Here is a 22,722-nt window from a genome sequence, read left to right as displayed (position 1 = left end):
TAGAGAACTTCCTGTCCAGAAGCCTGTAAATGCAGACAGGATGAGCAACTTCAGAAATGGATTCCACAGTATACTGTGTGACAGGTTAGTGGTGCAAGGTAAAAACACCTCCTCAACATGCTTAGTAAGACAGCTGTGGATGCACAAGGGGAACAGACCACAGAAAAGTGTCAGGCTTCTGTGCCACTGCAGGAGAAAGAATAGAGGGTTAGAGGCACAAATGCTCCGAACAAGAACATTTATCATCTCAGTCTGAGGGATGAACATTTGTTGATTCTTACCAATTTCTGAATAGAAATTTAAATAAGTAATAAGATACTTGATCTCTGACAGTTCCGAAAGCTCAGTTTCGGCAGACTTTATGAAACAGGTTTTGATTTCTATATGCTTCATTATTTTGAAATTCTATTTTTAAAATGTTATCCTTCCACTATTTATCCAGCCTTACCTAATTCTGAAAATTGAGTCTAATTTGTTGAAAAACTGAATCTAGTTCTAAGTTATATAGCCTTGCTATGATTTGTTGGCAAAAAATACTGTTCTTGACAGCAGTGATGTTGCTGATTCTTTTAAACTGGTCTCAAGTATACTGAAATTTCATGGTATAGTTCTTATTTTTGTAAAGCCTGAAATCTTTTCTTGTGCAACAATTTTTTACATTGTTCTGTAAGTGCTTTTCAGTAGAGAATCAAAACTCACATCAAACTATAAAAATGTAGTTCTTTGAACATCCATCATGATGGACTAAAATTAATCGTACATTAAGTGCACTTTACTAAAGGCACGCAATGAGTTTAAACTCCTGAATTAGTGTTATAATCCTTAAATATGTCACTTTCTTTTGTCGTAATGCCCTCTTACACAGTACAGTCATTCTTGAAGTCTACTTTTCTCAACGAAAGGTGCTAAGAAACCTGTGTGTCCTCTCATGAAGTGAAATGAATTTTGCATTCTAAAGATTTGAGCATTCTCTGAGTAATGTATTTGGAAGTAACACTGTCTTTGTCATTACAGTATAGTCTGTAATTTATTAAATTTGGGTTAAAAGTATGCAAGTTCTTTCTTCTGTTGCTTGTATTTCTTGTATGTCATAAAAGTTAAACAGTTTTTATATTGAGTTATAAACCTGGCTTTGTAAAACATAAAAAGTTCTTTGGTGTACTTTTTTTTTTTCTTTTGACTTTACAAAATTACCAGTCCAGTGTGTGCTAGCAGTCAGAGCTAGTATCGCGCTGTTCAGTAGCAGTGCCAAAGTACTGCGGTGACCTGAGTGTCTTGCTTCCTGTCTGTGCCTCTTGGGAGATGTTCTGTCTGGAAATTTCTGTGTTTTTCAGGTATTAGGATCCCTTTCCAGTACCATACATTAATATTACACAGCTGGAATGATGATAGGCAACATTCTTCCTTTCAACCATTTGAATGCTACATGATTGAGTCTATTGTAATCGTACGTTTAATCACCAGATAGAAAGTGTTTCTGAAAGCTACCCTAGTGTTTTCCATCCTTCTTCAGCACTGATACTCAAAATTACTATATATTTCAAAATTAGCATGTGGTAATTACTATTGTTACTCTAACCAACTCTGTCAGCTCAGGCTGTGCAGGTCTGTGTAAGTGAATCAAAACAGCATGAGTAACTGTGCAATGAAGCATGGGAATGGCTCCTAAGCTAGGAAAGGAATTAAGGTCAGGAACAGTTAGCTAAAAGTATGTTGTTTTCTTAGACATTATCTCGTAAGTTTTTCCTACTTAGTTATCTATTTCAACAGAAAATAGATGTTATTTCACATATATTATCTTACATATTTAATTTATATTCTTATATATACAATTGTATGTAATTATATGTATACATGTTACACATTTTATCCTATACATAATTTAATGTATATAGTACATCTCTTCTTTAGTATATTATATACCCACACAGTAAATGATTTGCTATTTTTGTTTGTACCTTCTTCCTATATCCTCCAATCTCATTTCTTAGTAATTTCTTAACCCTGGGGCATTTAATTTTCTGTTTGATTTTGGGTTGTTTTCGGGTTTTTTTTTCATTGTGGCTTCTTCTAAAAGTTATAACAATATATTGCTTTCAGAATTGATCTTAGATAGTCTTCTGTACAACTTTGGGGGAAATAATGATTTATTTTTGAAGACTTCAGTACTTAGATGGTAGATTTTGTTTAACAGCAATTTTGAAAAATACAAAGGTAAAAAAAAATTAAAAGGGACAAAAAGAAATAAAAGGTTTTCTGTATGTATCTGACAGTGAGACAAAGAAACAATAAAATTATACTGCAGGCTAGCTTTTAAGAACAAAAATCGAGCAGTAGTAGAGAAAAGGAAAAAAAGTCCTATTTCCACTGAACAACTTCTGCTTTTCATTGAGGCTTCATTATATGGACTTGGAGATCCCCAGCCCACTGTAATGAGTGCTAATCCATGGAATGGGCAGCATGGCTGGCTATTGCAGAGAGAAAAGAAGTGGATCTATTTGGCCTGTACTCAAGATTTTCAAAGCAAATAATATTTACCCTTGCACTCTCAGCATTTTTCTTTACCTCCTTAGTCTGGAAGTCCGTAAGTATTTCATAGTTCCATCTTGGCCAGCTTTCTCCCTCTCCTTTCCTTTCAGGCTATACAAAGCATATCTCCTCACCTCTGCTTCAGTCTCTAGTGCCCACTCTATGTTTCAAGAATTTTTGTGCAGCTGCTTATCATCAGAAGACGTTTCTTTGTACCAAGTTTCATAACTCTCTGGATCTCTCAGTGTGCCTTACTATGGAAATTCACAAATTTTTTTTTTTTTTTTTTATTTTTTGGCATGCCTTTGGACTACTGCCCTGAGTTAGACACTGAGATTTTGTGATTTGGTTTGAGTGCGTTGAAGTGCCATGTCCTGGTACAGTATAATGCAAATGATAAATTACACTGTACACTTGTGGTTATGCAATCATGAGATTCCAAGAAAAATATGATAAAGCTGTCTAATGAAGACACAATGAAATAATTATTTCCTCCTTGCTTGAAGAAAAAGATTTACAGGCTCTAGGAGTACATCTTTGCTTGAGGAACATTGCCACATAGCAACAAAACATCCTCTCAGGCAGGCCTTCCCTCAGGCTTCTGGACAAAAGCTATGCAGAACTGCTGCCCTAGCAGCAGTTCTGAAAACTTTTTCAAATATTTTTTTCAGAGTTTTGATTTTGTCCTTTTGCCACTTAGCATTTAATCCCAGCTGGAATACTGCAGAACAGAGGAAAATTGCTAGCTATTTAGTCTTGGCTAAATAGCTTTAAAAGGCTAGATACAGCAGGGTTACCTTAAAACAAACAAACAAACAAAAACAAAAAACACCCCCCCCCCAAATGTTAAGTTATTCCTTTAACGCATTATGCAGTGACAGATAATTGGAAGAGCACCAATAAAGCAGGATACCTTCCAGACGTCCTCATAAAGCTAAGAGAAAATACCTGCTGCCCACCCACTGACAGGGTGGAGTGCACAGCCCTTTTTTTCTTCTCCCTGATGCCTCTAACAAAGCTAAGACTGCTTAAGGCATGAGACTGACAAATGCATGTAGTGCTAAATTAGATAAAAAAGGAGAATTCCTATAGATTAAACAAACAATCAAAATCCAAAGAGCATATGGCCTAGGAAGTACAGGGAGAAAACAGTGAGAATTAGTTCAACAAATTCAGTAAATGATGACTGTTGAAGAAGACATCATTTGCCAAAGTGACAGAACTAGGTCTGGCTCGAGACTGTTCTCTAGAGCAGAGACATCTGGTATGTCACCAAAACATTTCGTATTTTTGAGGATCTGACTATGACTGTTGAAGTAAGTAATAGTTATAGTCAGAAAATATAGGACATTCTACATAAAAAAGAGAAATCTAGCCAAAGAGAAAATATAAAAAAACTACAGTAAAACTTCCAAGTCTCATTTTTTAATGACTAACTTAAAAGCTTCCATAATGCTGTCAGAATATTATCAGAAGTGTTATGCAAGCAACGAACATGAAAAACATGAAAAAAAGAAATACATGAACATGAAAAAAAGAAATACAGCAAAATTACTTACTCCAAGGCCTCAGTACTGTAAAATACAGGTTTTTCACAAGCATGTCATATATATGACATGCTTAAAAATATTCAAATATCCTTTTGACTATAGGGGGAGTTACTAAGAAGCAGAAAAAAGGTCTCATCATTTTTGATTCAGTTGGGCTTCTATACACAGCAATGAATAAATGAAAGGAATGATGAAAAGTTGTTAAAAATGCATTCTGTTAGTATCTTGTCAATCACTAATAGTGTAAGCCAGCCTGTTTTCTAGTGTCCTGAATAAGTACTGTGAACTGTCAACTACGGCGAACTTTGATGCTCTAATACATGTATTTTCTGTCTTCTTTCTACATTGAATATATGAGACTAGTGCAACTACCTGAAACTCTGTGACCACAGGAGACTATGGAATACTTTGGAATGACAGCAATACGGCTTTTCTATCATGTGCAAAGCAAGAGAGAGTGTACTACATACCACATTCTCATCATAACTGGGGTTCAGGTTGAAGTTGTCATTGCTTGCCCATATGTTGGTTTGGGTTTTTGTTTGGTTTTCTGGATTTCATTTTTTTCTGTTTGCTTGTTTTGTGTTTTTGTTTTTCCTTGGAAATGTAGAATAATTATTGAATGACACTATCTTACTAAATTTTTTTAGCAACTGATCAATGATGATGTTATTTGATGTTATTTTCAAATAACACAGTGGCCATAAAAGAGTTTTATGAGAGGCTTGAAAACCCTAAAAATGAAAATAGGCTGGGATGCAGAATGGGACCTGAACTGTATATTCATCATTGCACATAATACAGGTATCTACTGCACAAAGCCTGCATTTAGAGCTTACACAAAGATTCCTACACATAGACATAGAATACTTTTGACACTTCTGCAGCACCCAGCTCTTTTGGCAGGTCTGTGTCATGTGTACCAAAATTTGATTAAAAAAAAACCCCAACAAAACAAAACAACAAACTTCAGATGAGTAAATAAAATGCAAAGCAAAACCAATGAGCTAAGGAACAGGACACTCAGCATTATTCTTTAAGGAAAACCAAGGGAGCAACTTAGAGCAGGTTCTCTGCCATATTATGAATTTCAGCTTTGGAGATGTCTATTTACTGACAAGACAAATTCCCTTTTAATTATATCTTAGTTATGATCTATGCAGCCTGCAGTTTTAGAGATCTAGTGTGACTGCTTCAAAGCTGTAACCCATAAAGGGCGTGGATAATAGTTTTGACATGCCACAGAATAACAAGAGCTGTATTAACAGTCTAATCACTTTTCAGGCTTATTCTTGGTGCACAACACATGACTAATCAATTGCATACAGATAAGCTTCTTGCCTCATTTACATGGCAGTGACAGTGCTGCTGTGATTCAGAATTCATCTTGAAATCACAGTCTCTACAGTGGACAGCATAATTGACACTGAAATTGGCAACAAGATGCAAGGCGGGAGAATCTCCCATATATAATGCTACAATCACCAGGTCTGTCCCTTCTGGAATTTTCACAGATGTGTTCTATTACTTATAGCCTAAAATCCATAAACCTAAATTCCAGGTTACTAGTTCAGAAATATTATAACCAGCACATTAGATTAATTATCCAAAGAAAAGAGGGACATGCCTAAAAGTTCCACCCCTGAGTGATTTTAGAAGTGGTTGTCATCTTACACCTTTGAGCTGTAGATAAAAGATGGTTTGTACATGTCAAGCTATATAAGAACAAAATCCTGACTGAGTGAAAAGACAGTTGCAGAGAAACGAGTAAAGGGATTTTCAAAAAGTCTAAAAGTGATTATGGACATGTTGCTCAAGGAGAAAATTTCAAATGCATGTGGACCAGCAGTGAAGTAGTCCTTACTCCTTAACTCCGTACCTGTTAAAAAGTGATTTAACTTTGTAGCACAAGCAGCAGATCTTTAAAGGTGAAGATTCTAAGAATACTTAAGTTTCATTTTGCTCGAGTTATTCTGTGACACCCAGAGGTACATCAAACACCAGGAATATTTTGTCATACAACCATGAAAAGGAAAACTGCTGTTGCCATTTGGCTGATGGCGGCCCTGTCTTTTTATGTTCTATTCACAAAATGTCATGGTGAAACAACCTGTATGGACAGTGGCCTCAGAGTTACTGAAATAATGCTTGTTCTGGCACACTTGACTATAGCACTCGGGCTACTCCGGTTGTTTCTGATGTCAGCTAAAGGCAGTGTGTAACATTACATCTGGGTGCACACACACTGTTCAGAACTCGCAGTGTTCGGGGGCCTTCCCCTGCCCGATTTCTCTTGCCTTTACAGTTTAAATCCTGCTGCCTACAAGCAAACTAGAAGCGTAACTTTAAATAACCAAATCACTTTTAGCCATCAATTTACAGCAGTAATCTTAGTTGGTGTCCCTGTCCACGAATTAACTGCAAATTCTAGGATCAGCGCACGGACCACACTTGAGTCATTTTGCCTTAAATGGTGCTGCTTGCAGTCCCCTGCACTGAATGTTAACGAGAACACTCTGACCTGAGGTCTGTGAACTAACCCAGCCAACGAATGAAAGCGGATTCGCTCGCTCTCGGCTGCTGCTGTAAATCAAGTGTTCTGGATCCGCGCAGCTCCGAGCGGCCCCGCTCCGCTGACCGCACAGTTACACGGTGCGTGCCAAGACCGCCACCGCGCACCCTGCTCGCTTCCGGATGTACCGCCGCCCGCGGCCCCCGCCCTGGCCAATGAGCGTGCGCCACCGCAGAGCGGCGCTGGCCGTGGCGGCGGCGGGAGGAGGGCGCTGCCCGTACGTCGCGTCGCGGCGCGGCCATTTTGAATCCCTGAAGGCCGGAGCGGCGGCAGCCAATCGGGGCGGCGGTTGGCATCCCAGGGAAACAGCAGCGCCCGCGGGAGGAGGTGCGGGGGGCGGCAGGGCCGGGGGGCGGCCCGTCTGCCGCCGTGCTCGGCAGCGGGGCAGCGGGCGAGGCCTGGCGGCCCCTCCGGGAGGACGCGGGGGCTGGCGGCAGTCCGCCGGGAAGGGGCACCCGCGGGGCCAGGGTGAGAACCGTCCGGGGCCCGGGGGAGCGGCTGCCGCGGCGCCCGCTCGCTGGGTGCTCCTCGCATCCCTGCGGGTGATGGCGGGCAGCGCGGCTCCCGATGTGGTAGTTGAATGGTGTGCTGCGCTGGGGACGCGGAACGCTTCAGTAGTTGGCAGTATGGAGTGTGTGAAACGTAAAAACCCCTACTGTACCCCAGTTGTAACCACAGTTGGTTACCTGGGTATGTTAGGTGGATGTCGTGTTAAATACGGTGGCCCAGCAGGTCAAATGGAGTGAGCTTAGCCCCAGCAGACTGCTAGGCCATGCTCGATAAAGTGTGCTAAGTAGAGAGTAGTGTGCAGTTCAGCTTCCTCTGTGTGTGTCTCGCAGCTTCAGGCGTCTGGGGTGGTCGTTGTTTTCTGTGGCCAGTGGACTTGCCTGGAATTGTTTTGGCTCCTCTCTACCAATTTGCATAGCTGTTTTTTGAATCACTAAACTCACAGCTTCCTAAAAACCTCCCTGCATGGAGCTGTATTGCTCAGTTTTATTGTGTGCTTTGTTTCTTTAGGTAATTTGTCACCAGCTGGTATCATCTGATGCCATCTTGCTTCTGTACTGAAAGAATAGTTAGCAAATGCCCCCTGTGTACATTCTTGGAGGCAATCACAGTACTCTAGGGTTGTGTCAGGTGCACTAACTTCGATGTAGAAGAGTTCTAGTTTACGTACTTGTTTCTCAGTTGGGAGTTAATGGGTGTCTGATTTTTTTGGCCCTTTCCTTTCTACCTGCAAGTGCGTTAAATTCCAGGCCTAGGGCCAGGAGGTCCTTTCTTTGCTTCAGTTACGGGTGTGGTGTTCAGGTGTTGCTTCAAAAAACACTGTTAAAAGAATATTGCATAAGCTTTGGAGGTAACAGGTTTAATATGTTGTGCATTGATACATCACCTCAAATCAGTAGTGCGTTACAATTGATGGTTGCATTGTAATTTAGTCATTTGTTCATGTTGACAGTGTGGTGATTAAGTAGTGCTGTAAATCAGAGCTAAAATGAAAGAAACAAAAGGGCATAGAGGAACTATTGTTAGAGTTTCTATTACTATTACAAGTTCAGTCATCCAAATACTAATAATGTGATTATTTCTCTTCTAAATTATATCCTTACAAATGGCTTTCCTCACGTGCTTGTATGTACCCACTGATTCTTGTCTGATGTTGACATACAGAGTGTTTCACTCTGGGAAGAAGCTTTCTAGTCCTCAACAATATGAGAAGGTGTTTGCTATGTGAAAGATACTTGCTGTCCCATGTAGGATACTTAATGCCATCTTGAGATATGAATAAACAGATAACTAAATGGGTCTTCTAAATATGCTGACAAATATTAATTCCTGTTGAGACTGTGGAATTACTTTATAGCTGTGTGGTATTTAGAAATTCTACTAGGAGTTAGTACTGTTTTGCTACATGGGTGTTGATGTATAAGGAAAACTAATGCCTGAAAAGTGCTTCCCTAGATTTACTGGAATAAATTTATAGGGTATGCAATAGCAAAAATATTTAGGAAAACATACATTTTATTCTGTTTTATGATAATTTAGACTTTTGATTGAAGTAGCAGGGGAACTCATTAGTTCTCTGTGGAAGAGTCATTTGAATTCCTTGATGCTGAGTCAGGGAGTGTCAGAGGCTTTCAGGAGTCTGCAGACTGACACTACAAAACTAAAAGAGGAAGACAAGAACTTCAAAGCAGTTAGTGCCTGAACATTATGTCTTTTGTGGTTTTGGCACACCTGTTTGTATAGGAGAATAAAAATTCCAGTTTGGTTTTTGTTTTCATAATATCACATAATGGTTTGGGTTAGAAGGGACCTTAAAGATCACCTAGTTACAACCCCCTGCTATAGGAAGGCTACCTCACATTTGACCAGGTTGTAAATCTCTCTCCAGATTCCTTGTAGCCCCACTTTAGGTACTGGAAGACTGTTACAACGTTTGTTGGGAGCCTTGTCTTCTGCTGGCTGAAATTTTAAAAGCAAACCCCTAGAGCAGCAGAGTATATTTTTCACTGGCGCAGGACTGTGCTGCACTGAAGGCGACTGGTTAATATGCTTGTGTGTTTAAAAACCCAGAAGTCTAAGAATTACTTTGTGTATATTTTTAGTTTAAAATTTGGAGAGCTTCAATCTTATTTCTATCCAGATAGATCTGATTGTGTGTCTGGGTGTGAGTGCGTTGGCAACAGGGAGTCATTCACTCTATGCATTTTTAGGGAGTAGTGGATTCTGTTTAGACTTACAGAAGACAAAAGACTAAACAAAGCAAAACTTACAGAAGACCTCTGTGTTAAATTTTTTTCTTCTTTTGCTTTTTGAAAGTTGCAGCTTCTGAGTACCAAAGTACCAGTGTTTACGAACAGTTCTAAGGAGCACTGAAGTCCAGGAAAAATGCTTTATAGCTCTGGTTTGTTTGCTTGGTTAGTTTGAAATAAGTAGTGAATAAAGGATAGTTGTTAACAGAGGAAATGTGTGCAGGAGGATTACGCACACAGGCAGCTGAGGGCAGTCAGAATTTAAAGAAAAAAAAGAATCTTGAATGGTTATTCAGAATACCATTTTCAAGTAGAAGGCAAAAGTCAAGAGCAGAAAAACCCTGTGAGTTTTGATAAGGATTAAAATGGAGCGAGTGGAAGCAGATGCAGGAGGTTTTCACCCCTTTATTCATTCATCTGTACTCTCACAGGCAATGAGAATCACAAGACATCAGTACTTTAGCTGCCACACCAGAGACACGTAAATGCTATGGAGTAGGCATGAACATGTTCATGTTTAGGGTATGCATATTGAATTGAAACTGTTGCAAAATCAATTATCCATTGGATAAAGTTGGGGCTTTTTTTCTCTTATTTTAGAGACACATATATCACATAGAAGAAATGATCGAGTCAGTCAAAGTAAGAAGACAGTGCATGCTGGATTTCTATTTGCATTATGAACATCTTTGTGCTCTTCAAGGCTCTGTTCCACTGAAAGCTGTGAAGGCTAACCTGAGTCGTCGTGCTCTTGATCTAACTGTAGATCGCATCAAAGCTGCTGATTGGATACCACTTCTGAACGCTATCAGGCATAATAAGACTCTGACTTCTATTGGAATAAGAGCTTTTCATCAACATGGTCTTGAAGAATCAGGTTTGTATTGATAACTATAAAAGATAAATATGTTGACGTAGAATTTTAGAATTTGCTGCGTAAAACTTTTCTGTTACTTGGATACACGGTAGAGAAATTGTTATATCTAAGGAAGTATTTTTGTTCAAGAAAAACATCAAAAAAGCAAGGTGCGATTATAGTTGCCTTTAAGTCAGTAGGGACTGGATTTTACTGATGTGTAATTTTTGTTGTTTACTAGGTGTTGAAAGATACAAAACTTACTTTAGAAGGAGAATTCCAGCAATTCGATCAAAAGACTTGACTGGCCAACTATGCAAAGCTGTCAAATGCTGTCTCAGTATATCAGATGTACTAAAAAATTTAGAACTTCAGGGTTTGCTTCTGAGGGAGAGAGATCTAATACTTTTAACAAAGGTGAGATTATGTTACTATACAAGTAAATGGAAAACATGCTTAGAACATAGAGAAGTAGCAACTTAAATTTTATGAATTTTTGTCACAGATGAGGTTATATCTTTTCTAAGGTATCTTTGTGTTATCCTTTATATGAATAATTCTGCTGAGGTATTTTGTATAAACTATTCTTGCTGAACCTGTATAAATCATGTAACATTCCCTTGCCCTGATTCGTCAAGGCTGATTGTAGCGTTCTTAGCAACACCTTTGCCGTGTGTTTGGGGTAGCTTATGCTTGTGACTGAAACTGCATGTACATGACAGAAGCAATGTTGAGGGACACCAACAAGATAAAAGCAGGTCTTCAGGATGTATTATTGGAACACAAGTAGCTTCTAGGAAAAGAGGTTGCTGCTGTTTCCCATAGCCTGTGGCTCCTCCAGTGCTAAAGAAATGAACCAGTTTAAACCAGACTTAAAAGTTCACTCATTTTGACCTTTCTCTGAGCCCCCTATTGTTTCTTGGAGGGAGCACAAAGTGTTCTGAGCAGTTTGGGTGACTCAGTCTTTGCTCGGTTTGTAGTTTTGCCTTTCAGGCCAGTTAACAAATACTGTTTTTATTCTGAAGGGCTTGGCCACAGCGTCATCTCTGGAGAGTGTCTCTTTTGCCCACTGTCCAATTGGAGATGGAGGATTAGAAAGTAAGTTCAGAATCAAAAACCTTAAATATACTTATCTCTTTTTTAGTTCTTTAAATAGGTAAGCTTTTCAGTATTTCCATTCTGTTTTAAACTGGCCAATAGTGATTAAAATAACAATCTTCACATTATTTTACATGATTTAACAACATTTAAAAATTTTGTTTTCTTCACTACATGCTAGAAAATAGCCATAGCCATGTTTCTACTTTTATTTAAAACAACAGTCATAATATTTGTTTGATGTTAGCTTTTTATTTACATAAGTAAACAGAAATAAAATACGTTCTAGTTTGTTCATATAGTCTTTGCTAAACACTTGTGCCAGGAATATATAAACTTAGAACACTTAAATGTATTTAAAACTTATTTCTTATTTCAACCCAAGATTTTTGTCAAAGCTTTTTCCTGTTAAAGCTGATTCAGCTTCTTAATGTGGCAGTGGAAAAGTGTGTTCTGATAATCCAGCTGTGGTGCATGTAGATAACATGCATGTTTTTGTTTTCTTCAGCAATCTGTCAGAGTTTAAAGAATTCAGCTAATATCAGATACGTAAACTTCACAGGATGTAGCCTCACATGGCGAGGGGCAGAACATATAGCAAATATATTGAAGGTAATTTAATCACCTTTCTTAGAACCAGATGTTCACAAGTTCTTAAATGCATTTTTTTTTTTTTTTTTTTAATTTTATTTTCAAGCTATAAATCCATCAAAGCACTTTGTGGGCAGTCTGTACGCGAATTACTATTATACGAATACTAAAGTATGTGAATAGTCCTGAAATTTGTGACTTTGTATGTCAAAAGTAGCTTAGTTTACTGGTGTGGGATTTAAATCTGTTTTTTCTTACTAAACATCAGTATTCTTAGTAAACTGATATATTTTTTTAAAATGAGAATTAGGGCTTTAAATATGTAAAACCCATTCAGGGAGAACTTCCTTAATTGTCACAGATTTTGAAAAATGTCTGAAGCATTCTTAAACATTGGGTAAGAATAATGAGTTTACAGTTTGGAGGTTACTAATTAACTCATTAGTAAGCCTGTGACTAGTAGAATATTCTAATTAATTAGCAGTGGTTTACATGAAAGCACATAATTTCTTGGAGCTGTATTCCAAGATGTCTTGAAAGTGTCTGTCTGCCAAAAAGAAGGTATTAAGACCTTTTTTTAGCCATATTTAGTAATTTGCCTTGCATATTGGATGATGAGAGTACATATGACTTAACTGTAATATTTAAAAATTACTTGTATTTCTTGAACTCAGAAATAGTGTATCTGTTATTCTTATATCAGCACCCAAATGCTGATGTATTACCTTAAACATAAGGTAACTTGTGATTTTGTCATCAATAATGGCTTTGTCTTTGCACTTGGTAACAGCTTCTTTGTTTGCAAAGCACCAGGCAATGAAAAGACATGGAGAAGCTTGGGCTGAAAGCTTGCGATATAGGAGACCTGATCTGGACTATATGACCGGCTTGAGGCGTGTTACTTTCAACTGCAACATGCTTGTTGGAGATAGAGGAGCAATTGCCTTTGCAGACTGTCTAGGAGAGGACCTTTGGCTAAAAGGTATTGTAAAATATTAACTCTTAAGATGCAGTACTGGCAGGCAAAAGACTTAAAATTGTCAGTTACAGCAAATGTAGCCAGAAGAGTAGCTGCCTATTTAGCTAGGAAAGAGTAATCTGTTTTCCAAGGAAAGTTTTCTTCTTCTTTTGACTTGTCAAAGTATCCAAATGCAGTTGTCATCTAGTTTTGTCCTCTAGTTTTCTTGCGAAGTTATTTTTTCTACAGTGTATCTGTACAAAATGGCTAATGATGGTGGTGTAAGTCATAGCATTCAGTACATGGAATCACATGCTTACTATTGAAGTTGTTTTGTAGTTTGAGCCAGGTGTGCAGACCAGAATAGAATACTTAAGCAAACTGGATATACAGAAGTCCATAGGGATGAATCCACAACTGCTGAAGCAGCTGGGACTGTTTAACCAGGAGAAGGCTCAGGATGGGGTTCCTCAAGGCTCACAAATGTCTGAAGGGAGGCTGTAAAGTAGGTGGAGCCGAGCTCTTTCCAGTGGTGTTTGGTGACAGGACAGGCAGAAGTGGGTACTGACTGAAATACTGGATGTTCCTCCTGAACATCAGGAAATGCTTTCTTTCTGTGGGAGTGTCTGAATACTGGCACAGGTTGCCTGCAGTGGTTGTAGAGTCTTCATCCTTGGAGGTCTTCTAAGAACTGACCAGACATTGTACAGGCTTTAAGCAAGCCTGCTCTTCAGCAGGGGCTTCAGCAGGATGATCTTCAGAGGTCCCTTCCAGCCTCAACCGTTCTGTGATACTGTGCATGCACAACATGAAATAAATGCCACAGCCATAACAGTACTATTTCTTAATGGCCACGTAATTTACTTATCTTTGCAAGCAAAGAACATGTAGAAGCATTGACTCAGCCTGTTCAGACATAAGTTGTGTATTTGTTACCTTGGGCAGTTGAATATTATATTGGGGATATTATATTTACTAGGAATTGTCAAGAGCAGTTACTTAAATTTGATTTTTATATTCCTTTGTTTGCAGTTGTTTAGCAGTTGTTAATGTAACACTGATTTCAGTTTCTAGTTTTATTCTCTGAAAGTAGTATTGTTGGTGTTACACATGGCTGTTACCATAATTTTTTGTTGTTGTTTTTATACCTCCTTAAACATTTTAGCACTTGATTTGCAACAGTGTGGAATATCTAATGAAGGAGCAAGGTCATTATTAGATGCTCTTCAAACTAATACAACACTAGTGGTACTTGACATAAGAAAAAATCCATTAATTGGTATGTATCTGTATCTGCCTTTGTCCTTTTTGTGTTGTTTTTTTTTTTCTTGGTTTTGTTTTGGTTGTGTTGTGTTTTTTGGTTTTGGGGGTTTTTCTTGTGTGTGTGTGCTGTTTATTCAGTAATCTGCTTAAACACTTGTCTCATGCAGGAAATTCTTAATAAAATATCTTCATTCTAGATGCCGTTATGATGAAACGCGTTATTGAAAGAGTTCTTATGAATGGAAATAGTGCTAATTTGGAGGTATGTGTTAGTGGAAATAGTGCTAATTTGGAGGTATGCATTAGGCATTTTGGATTTAATTTGGGGCTATTTTTGTAGCTGCTGTTGCATTTTTTTAAATAGTTTTTTTTTTTTTTTAAGGAAAACTTTGGGGTGAATCTGTTCTTTGTAATCTTTCTTTGGCGCGAACCAGCTCTTCTAGTTATAAACAGAAGTCTGACTTCTAAGTGGTTTAAAAAGCAATAAGAAAAACACGAAACTATCAGAAAAATCAGAGGGAAAAAAACTAAAAACACTAGCAGCAGCACGATATTTTATTGGGCATTTTATATGATTTCTTATGTAATTTAAGATATTATATGTAATAAAACCTGATATCAATTCAATGAAAAGAAAAATGGAAATCTGTGTGTATACTTGGGCGTTACTTTAGAATGTTAGGTAAGTATTGCTTTTTGACTTCCGGAAGGCTTTCTTGTCTTGTTAACATGGTAGTAATAAGTTTTCATTAAAAAGTAAAGGAAATTACAATTTACATTTTAAAAATTTATTTTGAAACTTATTTTCTTCCAATAATTCACATAGTTAGGATTTTTTTAAGTTACTCATTACTATTCTTTCAGCTAACCATGTTAAGTTGAAGTACAGTACCCCTTGCCATCTTAAATAGTCCACAGAGAGTTTACAATGGCATGCAGAAACTGAGTATCTGGACCATTTATGATTAGGTATTCTATTTAAATACTGAGTTCTATGTTTTTGTAACATAAAAATTGGATTCAGTTCCCAAAGGAGACAGCAAACAAATGAGTGTATTCTTGCTGTTGGTTTCACAGAGCTGCAACAATCCCAGTTCTTGTTCTAGAACTTACTGCTCTTTCTGATTTTGAAAAGGCTTAAAAGTCAGAGCTGCAGATCTGTTTAGGGAGTATCTTATAAACTGAGAAGTTTGTGTGTAGGATCCTTGGGGATTAAAGTTCCCCATTTGAAATGTCTTAAAGACTTCTTTTGAAGAAATTGAGGTTGGTTGTGAAGGAGTACTCATTCTCCTTGGCAGATGCAATCAACACTTTTAAAATGTTACAGGGATCACATGAAAATAGCATTTGCCTGGAGAGGCTCAAGATGATTGGAAAATTGAACTGTGAAAAGAAGTAACTCTTTGGGTAATCTCCCATATACTAAGAGATCATCCAAGACATTTGTTTTGTATTCATCCAGGTAGTTACTGGCAATGCTCTTAATTGTTCATATCTCATTAACAATATGAATGAAGAAGGACTCACCATAAGTTTGCTAAATAACTTCTTCTTCCACAAATGAAACTAGCCTAGTTACTTTATTTCGTAAGGTCTGTGAGTAGGCTGTTAAACTAACATTTGCAGTTTCTCGTGGGAAGGGTGCAGACACTCAAAAAAGGGATGATCCACTTGGTTAGCAAGATGAGTGCTAATATTTGAATTTGAGGTTGATAGACGTGAAAGTGAAACATTTACTACATTAATCTAGGATTTACAGTTGGCTTTCATCTTAGTTGCAGAAGTCTGGATATTATGAAGGGAAAACCAGTTGAGTTTCTTTGAGGAGTGCATGAGTGCCTTCATGTGCTCTATGTTGAAAGTCAGTCATGTGGGGTTTTGTTTTGGTTTATGTGGGGTGTTTAGTGGTGTGGTGTTCTGTGGCTTTTTCATAGAATCATAGAACAGTTACGGTTGGAAAGGACCTCAAGATCATCTAGTTCCAACCCCCCTACCATGGGCAGGGACACCTCACACTAAACCATCCCACCCAAGGCTTCATCCAGCCTGGCCTTGAACACTGCCAGGGGTGGAGCACCCACAACCCTCCTGGGCAACCCATTCCAGTGCCTCACCACCCTAACAGGAAAGAATTTCCTCCTTATATCCAGTCTAAACTTCCCCTGCTTAAGTTTTAACGCGTTACCCCTTGTCCTGTTACTACAGTCCCTGACGAAGAGACCCTCCCCAGCATCCCTATAGGCCCCCTTCAGGTACTGGAAGGCTGCTATGAGGTCTCCACGCAGCCTTCTCTTCTCCAGGCTGAACAGCCCCAACTTCCTCAACATATCTTCATACAGGAGGTGCTCAAGTTCCCTGATCATCCTCGTGGCCCTCCTCTGGACTTGTTCCAGCAGTTCCATGTCCTTTTTATGTTGAGGACACCAGAACTGCACACAATACTCCAGGTGAGGTCTCACAAGAGCGGAGTAGAGGGGCAGAATCACCTCCTTCGACCTGCTGGTCACGCTCCTTTTGATGCAGCCCAGGATACAGTTGGCTTTCTGGGCTGCGAGCGCACACTGAAGCCGGCTCATGTTCATTTTCTCATTGACCAGCACCCCCAAGTCCTTCCCCACAGTGCCGCTCTGAATCTATTATTTGCCCAGTCTGTAGCTGTGCCTGGGATTGCTCTGACCCAGCCGCAGGACCTTGCACTTGTGGTTGAACTTCATAAGGTTGGCATCAGCCCACCTCACAAGCGTGTCAAGGTCCCTCTGGATGGCATCCCTTCCCTGCAGCGTTATCAACCGAACCACACAGCTTGGTGTCATCGGCAAGCTTGCTGAGGACGCACTCAATCCCACTGTCCATGTTAGCGATGAAGATGTTAAACAAGACCGGTCCCAACACCGATCACTGAGGGACACCACTCGTTACCGGTCTCCAACCGGACATGGAGCCATTGACCACAACTCTTTGTGTGCGGCCATCCAGCCAGTTCTTTATCCACCGAGTGGTCCATCCATCAAATTGATACCGCTCCAATTCAGAGACAAGGATGTGATGTGGGACAGTGTCAAACGCTTTGCACAAGTCCAGGTAGATGACGTCAACTGCTTTACCCTTGTCCATCAGTTCTGTAGCTCCATCGTAGAAGGCCACCAAATTGGTCAGGCAGGATTTCCCCTTACTGAAGCCATGCTGGCTGTCACCAGGCACCTTGTTGTTATTCATGTGCCTTAGCATGCTGTGCAGGAGAATGTGCTCCAAGATTTTTCCAGGCACAGAGGTGAGACTGACTGGTCTGTAATTCCCTGGGTCTTCCATTTTCCCCTTCTTGAAAATGGGGGTTATATTTCCCTTTTTCCAGTTGTTGGGAACTTTACCTGGGTGCCATGATTTTTCAAATATAATCAGTGGCTTAGCAACTTCATTTGCCAGCTCCTTCAGGTCCCGCGGATGGATTTCATCGGGTCCCATGGACTTGTGCACGTTCAGATTTTGAAGATTGTCTCGAACCAGATCCTCTCCTACAGTGGGCCCAGGGTCTTCATTCTCACAGTCCCTGCGTCTGTCTTCTAAGACCTGGGTGTTCCAGTCAGAGCCTCTGCCAGTGAAGACCGAGGCAAAGAAGTCATTCAGAACCTCAGCCTTCTCCAAATCCTGTGTAGCCAGTTCTCCCGAAAGCTTCCTCAGGGGGCCTATTTTGTCCCTAGTCTGTTTTTTGTTTGCTACGTACCTGGAGAATCCCTTCCTGTTATCCTTAACATCCCTGGCTAGGTTTAATTCTAGCTGGGCCTTAGCCTTCCTAACCTGGTCCCTAGCTTCCTGGACAACATCCCTGTACTCTACCCAGGCCACCTGTCCTTGCTTCCATTTTTTATAAGCCTCTTTTTTCCTTTGAATTTTCCTCAGCAGCTCCTTATCCATCCAAGGAGGTCTCCTGGCCCTCCTGCCGCACTTCCTTCTAGTTGGGATGCAGCACTCCTGAGCTTGTAGCAGGTGATCCTTGAATACCAACCGTCTTGGGCCCCCCTCCCCTCCAGGGCTATATCCCATGGAACCTTACTAAGCAGGCTCCTGAAGAGGCCAAATTCTGCTCTTTTAAAGCCCAGGGCAGTGAGCTTGCTGCACGCTCTTCTCACTGTCCTGGGGATCTCGAATTCGACCATCTCATGATCGCTGCATCCAAGGCTGCCCTGGAGTACTTTCTCAACGAGCCCTTCCCTGTTGGTGAGCACAAGGTCAAGCATGGCACCTCTCTTTGTCGGCTCCTCTATTACTTGCAGAAGGAAGTTGTCTTCCACACAATCGAGGAACCTCCTGGATTGCTTGTGCCGTGCAGTGCCATCGTTCCTACAGATGTCATGGTGGTTGAAATCCCCCATGAGAACAAGGGCCTGCGAGCGTGATGCTTTTCCTATCTGTCTGCAGAGTGCTTCATCCACAGGTTCTCCTTGATCAGGCGGTCTGTAACAGATCCCCACAGTAATGTCTCCCACGGCTGTTTTCCCTTTAACCCTGACCCACAAACTCTCTGTAAACTGCTCACCTGTCCCCAGGCAGAGTTCCATACTCTCCAGCCTATCCCTAACATAAAGGGCAACTCCCCCTCCCCGCGTGCCGGACCTGTCTTTTCTAAAGAGCCTGTAACCTTCCATTCCAGCACTCCAGTCACAGGAGCCATCCCACCATGTTTCTGTGATGCCTATTATATCATACCCCTGTAGATGTGCACACATCTGTAATTCCTCTTGTTTGTTCCCCATGCTACGGGCGTTCGTATAGAGGCATCTGAGCCAAGCTCCAGTCGAAGCCGACTTGTTGCCTGGAGCAGCCGGAATGTATGTACATTGTTCCGAGCATTTATTATAGGTGTTGGCAACCGACTGGGTGTGTTGGCATGGAATGATGCCCCCCTCCCCCAACACATCTAGTTTAAAGCCTCCTTGACCAGTCTGGCAAGCCTCCTACCAAAACTGCTCTTCCCCTTCTTGGTACTTTTTTAATTTTTTTTTTTTTTATGGGGTCAGAACTGAGGGAATAAATTAATAAACTGTCAGAGGTGTTAATGAAAAAAAACAGTTGCTCACTAAAATGTGTTACAGAAAGAACTGCAAGGACTGTTCCTTCATTCTGTCAGCAGTCAAAATTAAGCTGTTTGATTTAGAAAACCCCAGTGCCCAAGTAAAAACAATTTAAGAGTGCATTTGTGAGAGTCCTAACAGCATATTTTAAATTCTGTATCTAACTAGCACTTTGGTTCTATTGTTAACATAAATTCCAGTTATTTTTCAGATTTTACTTTTTTTTTTTTTTATAGACTACCTTTACAAATTTAAAGGAGCAGTGTTTGTTCCTTGTAGCTTAAGCTTGTTAAACAGAATATAGTCAGTTAGCATCTACATTGCTTCCTTTTGTCATTTGTGTACTGCCTCCAAATCTGTGAGGTTTTAAAAGGATGTGCTCGTCCATTTTATTGTAGTGGAGAAAACATTGATATCTATCTTTGAAATAAGTTAATTTAGTGCAGAGGGTTTTTTTAATTTTACCTATTGTAGTTGCTAGAGATCTGGATTTCATATTGATGGAAAATGGAGAATCAATTGGACTGATGTTAGCCTATGTATAGACACTTATTGACCATAAAGTGTAAGACATAATTCTCTGTGAAACTAACGTGCTGTCTGCTCTTGCAGCAAGTGGCCTAACTCAGACTGTATCTTGCCCACAGAGAGCTAAAGCTGCATAGATGGTCGTCCCTAGTACTGCCTCCAATTTCTTCTATTTCTAGTTTCAGAAAGTGAAAATCAAACTTCATATTTTTAAAAATACTAACTTCATTTTTGGTAATACAAAATCATGTTAAGAAGGCTTTTACTACTCTGGAGAACTTTGGCCTGAGCCAGTCATTCCTAGCAAGCCAGCTTTCTGAGAATGAAATGCAAAAGCCAGAGTTTCCTTTTTATAGGGTTGATGCCATTTTTTTTTACTATAAAAGGAGAAGTGTTTTGCACAGGAGAAAGGAAAATATTGGATGGGATATTATAGTGGTGTTCTGGGAGCACTTTCTGGTAATGTAGCGCTGAGACTTGCATTGAATCTGTGTTTGAGCTTTGTGGGATTTTTGTTTTCCTTAATTTTACAGTTTATTAAGTTTTCTGTAACTAGCAGTGTTTTCCATATATCTGACAAAACCCCCTCTAATCTTAAATGTGCACCTCTTTTAATACCAGTTACTAAACCAATTTGTCTTTCTGTTTTTAAAAAAAAAAAAAAAAAAAAGGAGTATAAGTGGCTGATGTCTCCATCTTCCAAGGATGTTTTGAAAACTAGACCGAAGAGAAGAACTATTGTGCTAGGAAGTGGTCCAAAAGGAAAAGCTACTATTCGTATTGGTAATACTGTCTTTGTTTTCTCTGACTGTAGTAATTTTTTTCTACAAACTAATCCTTTAATCTTTAAAAGCTTTAATTATGAAATAGTCAATGTATCTAAATGTCAGTATTTTGCAGAATACTTTTCTTCAAAAAAGAAAAATCCATTTATTCCTCATTCAGTAACATGTCTTCTACCATCAGTGCTATCTATACAAAACTTGCTCTTGTTTTTAGTATTACTGAATACATGGCTGGAAGAATGCTAGGAAATGCTGAATTAGGTATGTGGAAGCATTGCATATATTTATTCTGAGTGCATCCTCACCATGAGCTTTCACTTCTAGGAAGCTTGTCAGTTGTTGCCTAATTCTAACTTTAGAGCTGGTTCTAACTAGTTCTAAACTAAGTTGCCTAGCTCTTCTGATGATACAACCTTTCTGTAGCAAACTGTCCTCTGCCAGAACAAACAAGTACGCACTTTTTACTGATGTACAGAATGTTTTTTTTACTTTCATGTAAATCTACCATAAATAGCATGTTAAAATAACATAGGTATCTTTAATATAGTTAAATATTGAATATAATTATGTACTGATAGCTGTAACACACTCTATTTTTTAATCAGTCACTAAAATTCCCGCTGTAATACATTTGGCTGTCTTTCATCTTTGCTCTAGTTTTCTGGAAGCAAAGAGGTAAGCATAAATCAGATTGAAGTCTTTGTACAAGTAAACTGTGGGGATCCAGGGTGATGGAAAAAGAAAATGCCTGAATTTAAATATAATTGTGGTGGGTTTTGTTTTTTAGTGGTTTCTTTTTTTTGGTGTTTGTTTTTGAAGAGTAGGAGTTAGGAGGTGAAAATTACTCATTCTGTTTGAACTGAGATTTGGAACCCTATTGCCATAGTTATGCATTTCTGTACTACTAAAAAATTAGTTGTTTTAGTGATCTCAGAGAAACAATAATCTGGGCTCTCATGAGATTATCTGTATGAAATACTAGGTGAACAGTTTTCTTAATTTACACAGAATCTGGGGGAGAGTGATCATTCACACTAGATTATCTAAATTTACTTTGAGTGATAGAGTATGATTTAAAGAGCAACAGAAGACTGGACTAGTGAAGACGACATTTCATTATTCCTCTTAAGTGAAGATACTGCTGGTCTGGAGAATTGATCAACGCGAGGACCACCTTCAGCTATAAGCAGTTTGCAGTTACGCAATCGGCGTTCTTCTCACAAAAGCCACTAGAGGGCAGTTTGAAACATATAGTTAGCCATGTTATCTATGCCAGCTGTACATGCTCCCACTGGAGACAGCGCAGTTAGGTATCTGAAATCAGTAATGTGAATAAAACTCCTTAGCTACAAAAATTTGCTTCCTTTTTGAATAATAGCATATCTTTCTTACATCAGCCTAACACACCAGTTAAGTATACAAGTTTATAATTGCTAGTAGATAAATTGTCCACCACTCATTCTAAGAAGCAAACAAAAAGTTTTTGAGCACTTCAGCAGAATTAGACTGAGAGGTAGATTTCCGGCAGTCCCTTTTATTACATAGGAGGTTTTATTTAGGAGCAGTAAACTGTGAATTTATATGTAAATAATTACGTATAATGAATCCACTACTCTCCCATTGCTGTTCAATACAGGGTTACCATCTAAAAAGTCTGTAAGTCCTGGGAAAAAAAGTATGTCTGTGAAAGACAGTTACTCACCAAAACCACTACCACCAGGCACAAAAGGCTTCCTTCCGTGGCGGACTGCAGAACGTGCAAAGAGATGCAGGTGAGGTTTTATAGTACAAGGGAAAACACTAAAACATTAAACCTGCATGATAAATACAGTAGAGAGCAATGTTAGTTTTTTAAAAATATGTTTTTAAAAGTTATACACAGAATTACATGTTGCATCCATAAATTTTTCTGCTTACAAAATTTTAGAGGATATTACATAAATTCTATTTCGGTAGGTTTTTAAAATACCCAGGCAGGTATAATTTGATGGCCATATTCACGTGTAGCAAAAAAAACTTCCACAACCAAACCCATCTTGCTTGCTTGTTCCCTTATTACTAATTATTTATCAAACTTACTGTAGCTGAAGATGCACTTTAGTTTTCTAAACTTGTATAGTTTGATCCAATTCAAGGTGCCTAGATATTTTTTCCACCTTTTTCTGCT

General features: G+C 39.2%; 1 protein-coding gene across 5 annotated transcripts in view; it reads left to right on the top strand.

Moving 5' to 3' along the window:
* The first annotated feature begins 6,888 nt into the window (after positions 1–6,888).
* The window catches only part of CEP78 (centrosomal protein 78), a 28,353-nt gene continuing 12,519 nt past the window's right edge, over positions 6,889–22,722 (top strand). For 2 of the 5 annotated variants that reach the window (XM_065661891.1, XM_065661888.1), the window contains exons 1-10: positions 6,889–6,978; positions 10,008–10,284; positions 10,505–10,680; positions 11,289–11,361; positions 11,870–11,973; positions 12,760–12,934; positions 14,076–14,189; positions 14,371–14,435; positions 20,442–20,553; positions 22,192–22,327. In XM_065661891.1, the coding sequence (XP_065517963.1) occupies positions 10,032–10,284; positions 10,505–10,680; positions 11,289–11,361; positions 11,870–11,973; positions 12,760–12,934; positions 14,076–14,189; positions 14,371–14,435; positions 20,442–20,553; positions 22,192–22,327 (1,208 nt within the window). In that variant the 5' untranslated portion in view covers positions 6,889–6,978; positions 10,008–10,031. Of the gene's footprint in view, positions 6,979–7,007; positions 7,120–10,007; positions 10,285–10,504; positions 10,681–11,288; positions 11,362–11,869; positions 11,974–12,759; positions 12,935–14,075; positions 14,190–14,370; positions 14,436–20,441; positions 20,554–22,191; positions 22,328–22,722 lie in introns of those variants that run through there. The other 3 variants (XM_065661893.1, XM_065661889.1, XM_065661892.1) reach the window with 3 other exon arrangements.

This window comes from Lathamus discolor, chromosome Z (genome assembly GCF_037157495.1).
Source record: "Lathamus discolor isolate bLatDis1 chromosome Z, bLatDis1.hap1, whole genome shotgun sequence".
NCBI lineage: Eukaryota > Metazoa > Chordata > Aves > Psittaciformes > Psittacidae > Lathamus > Lathamus discolor.
This window is presented reverse-complemented; position numbering and strand designations above follow the sequence as displayed.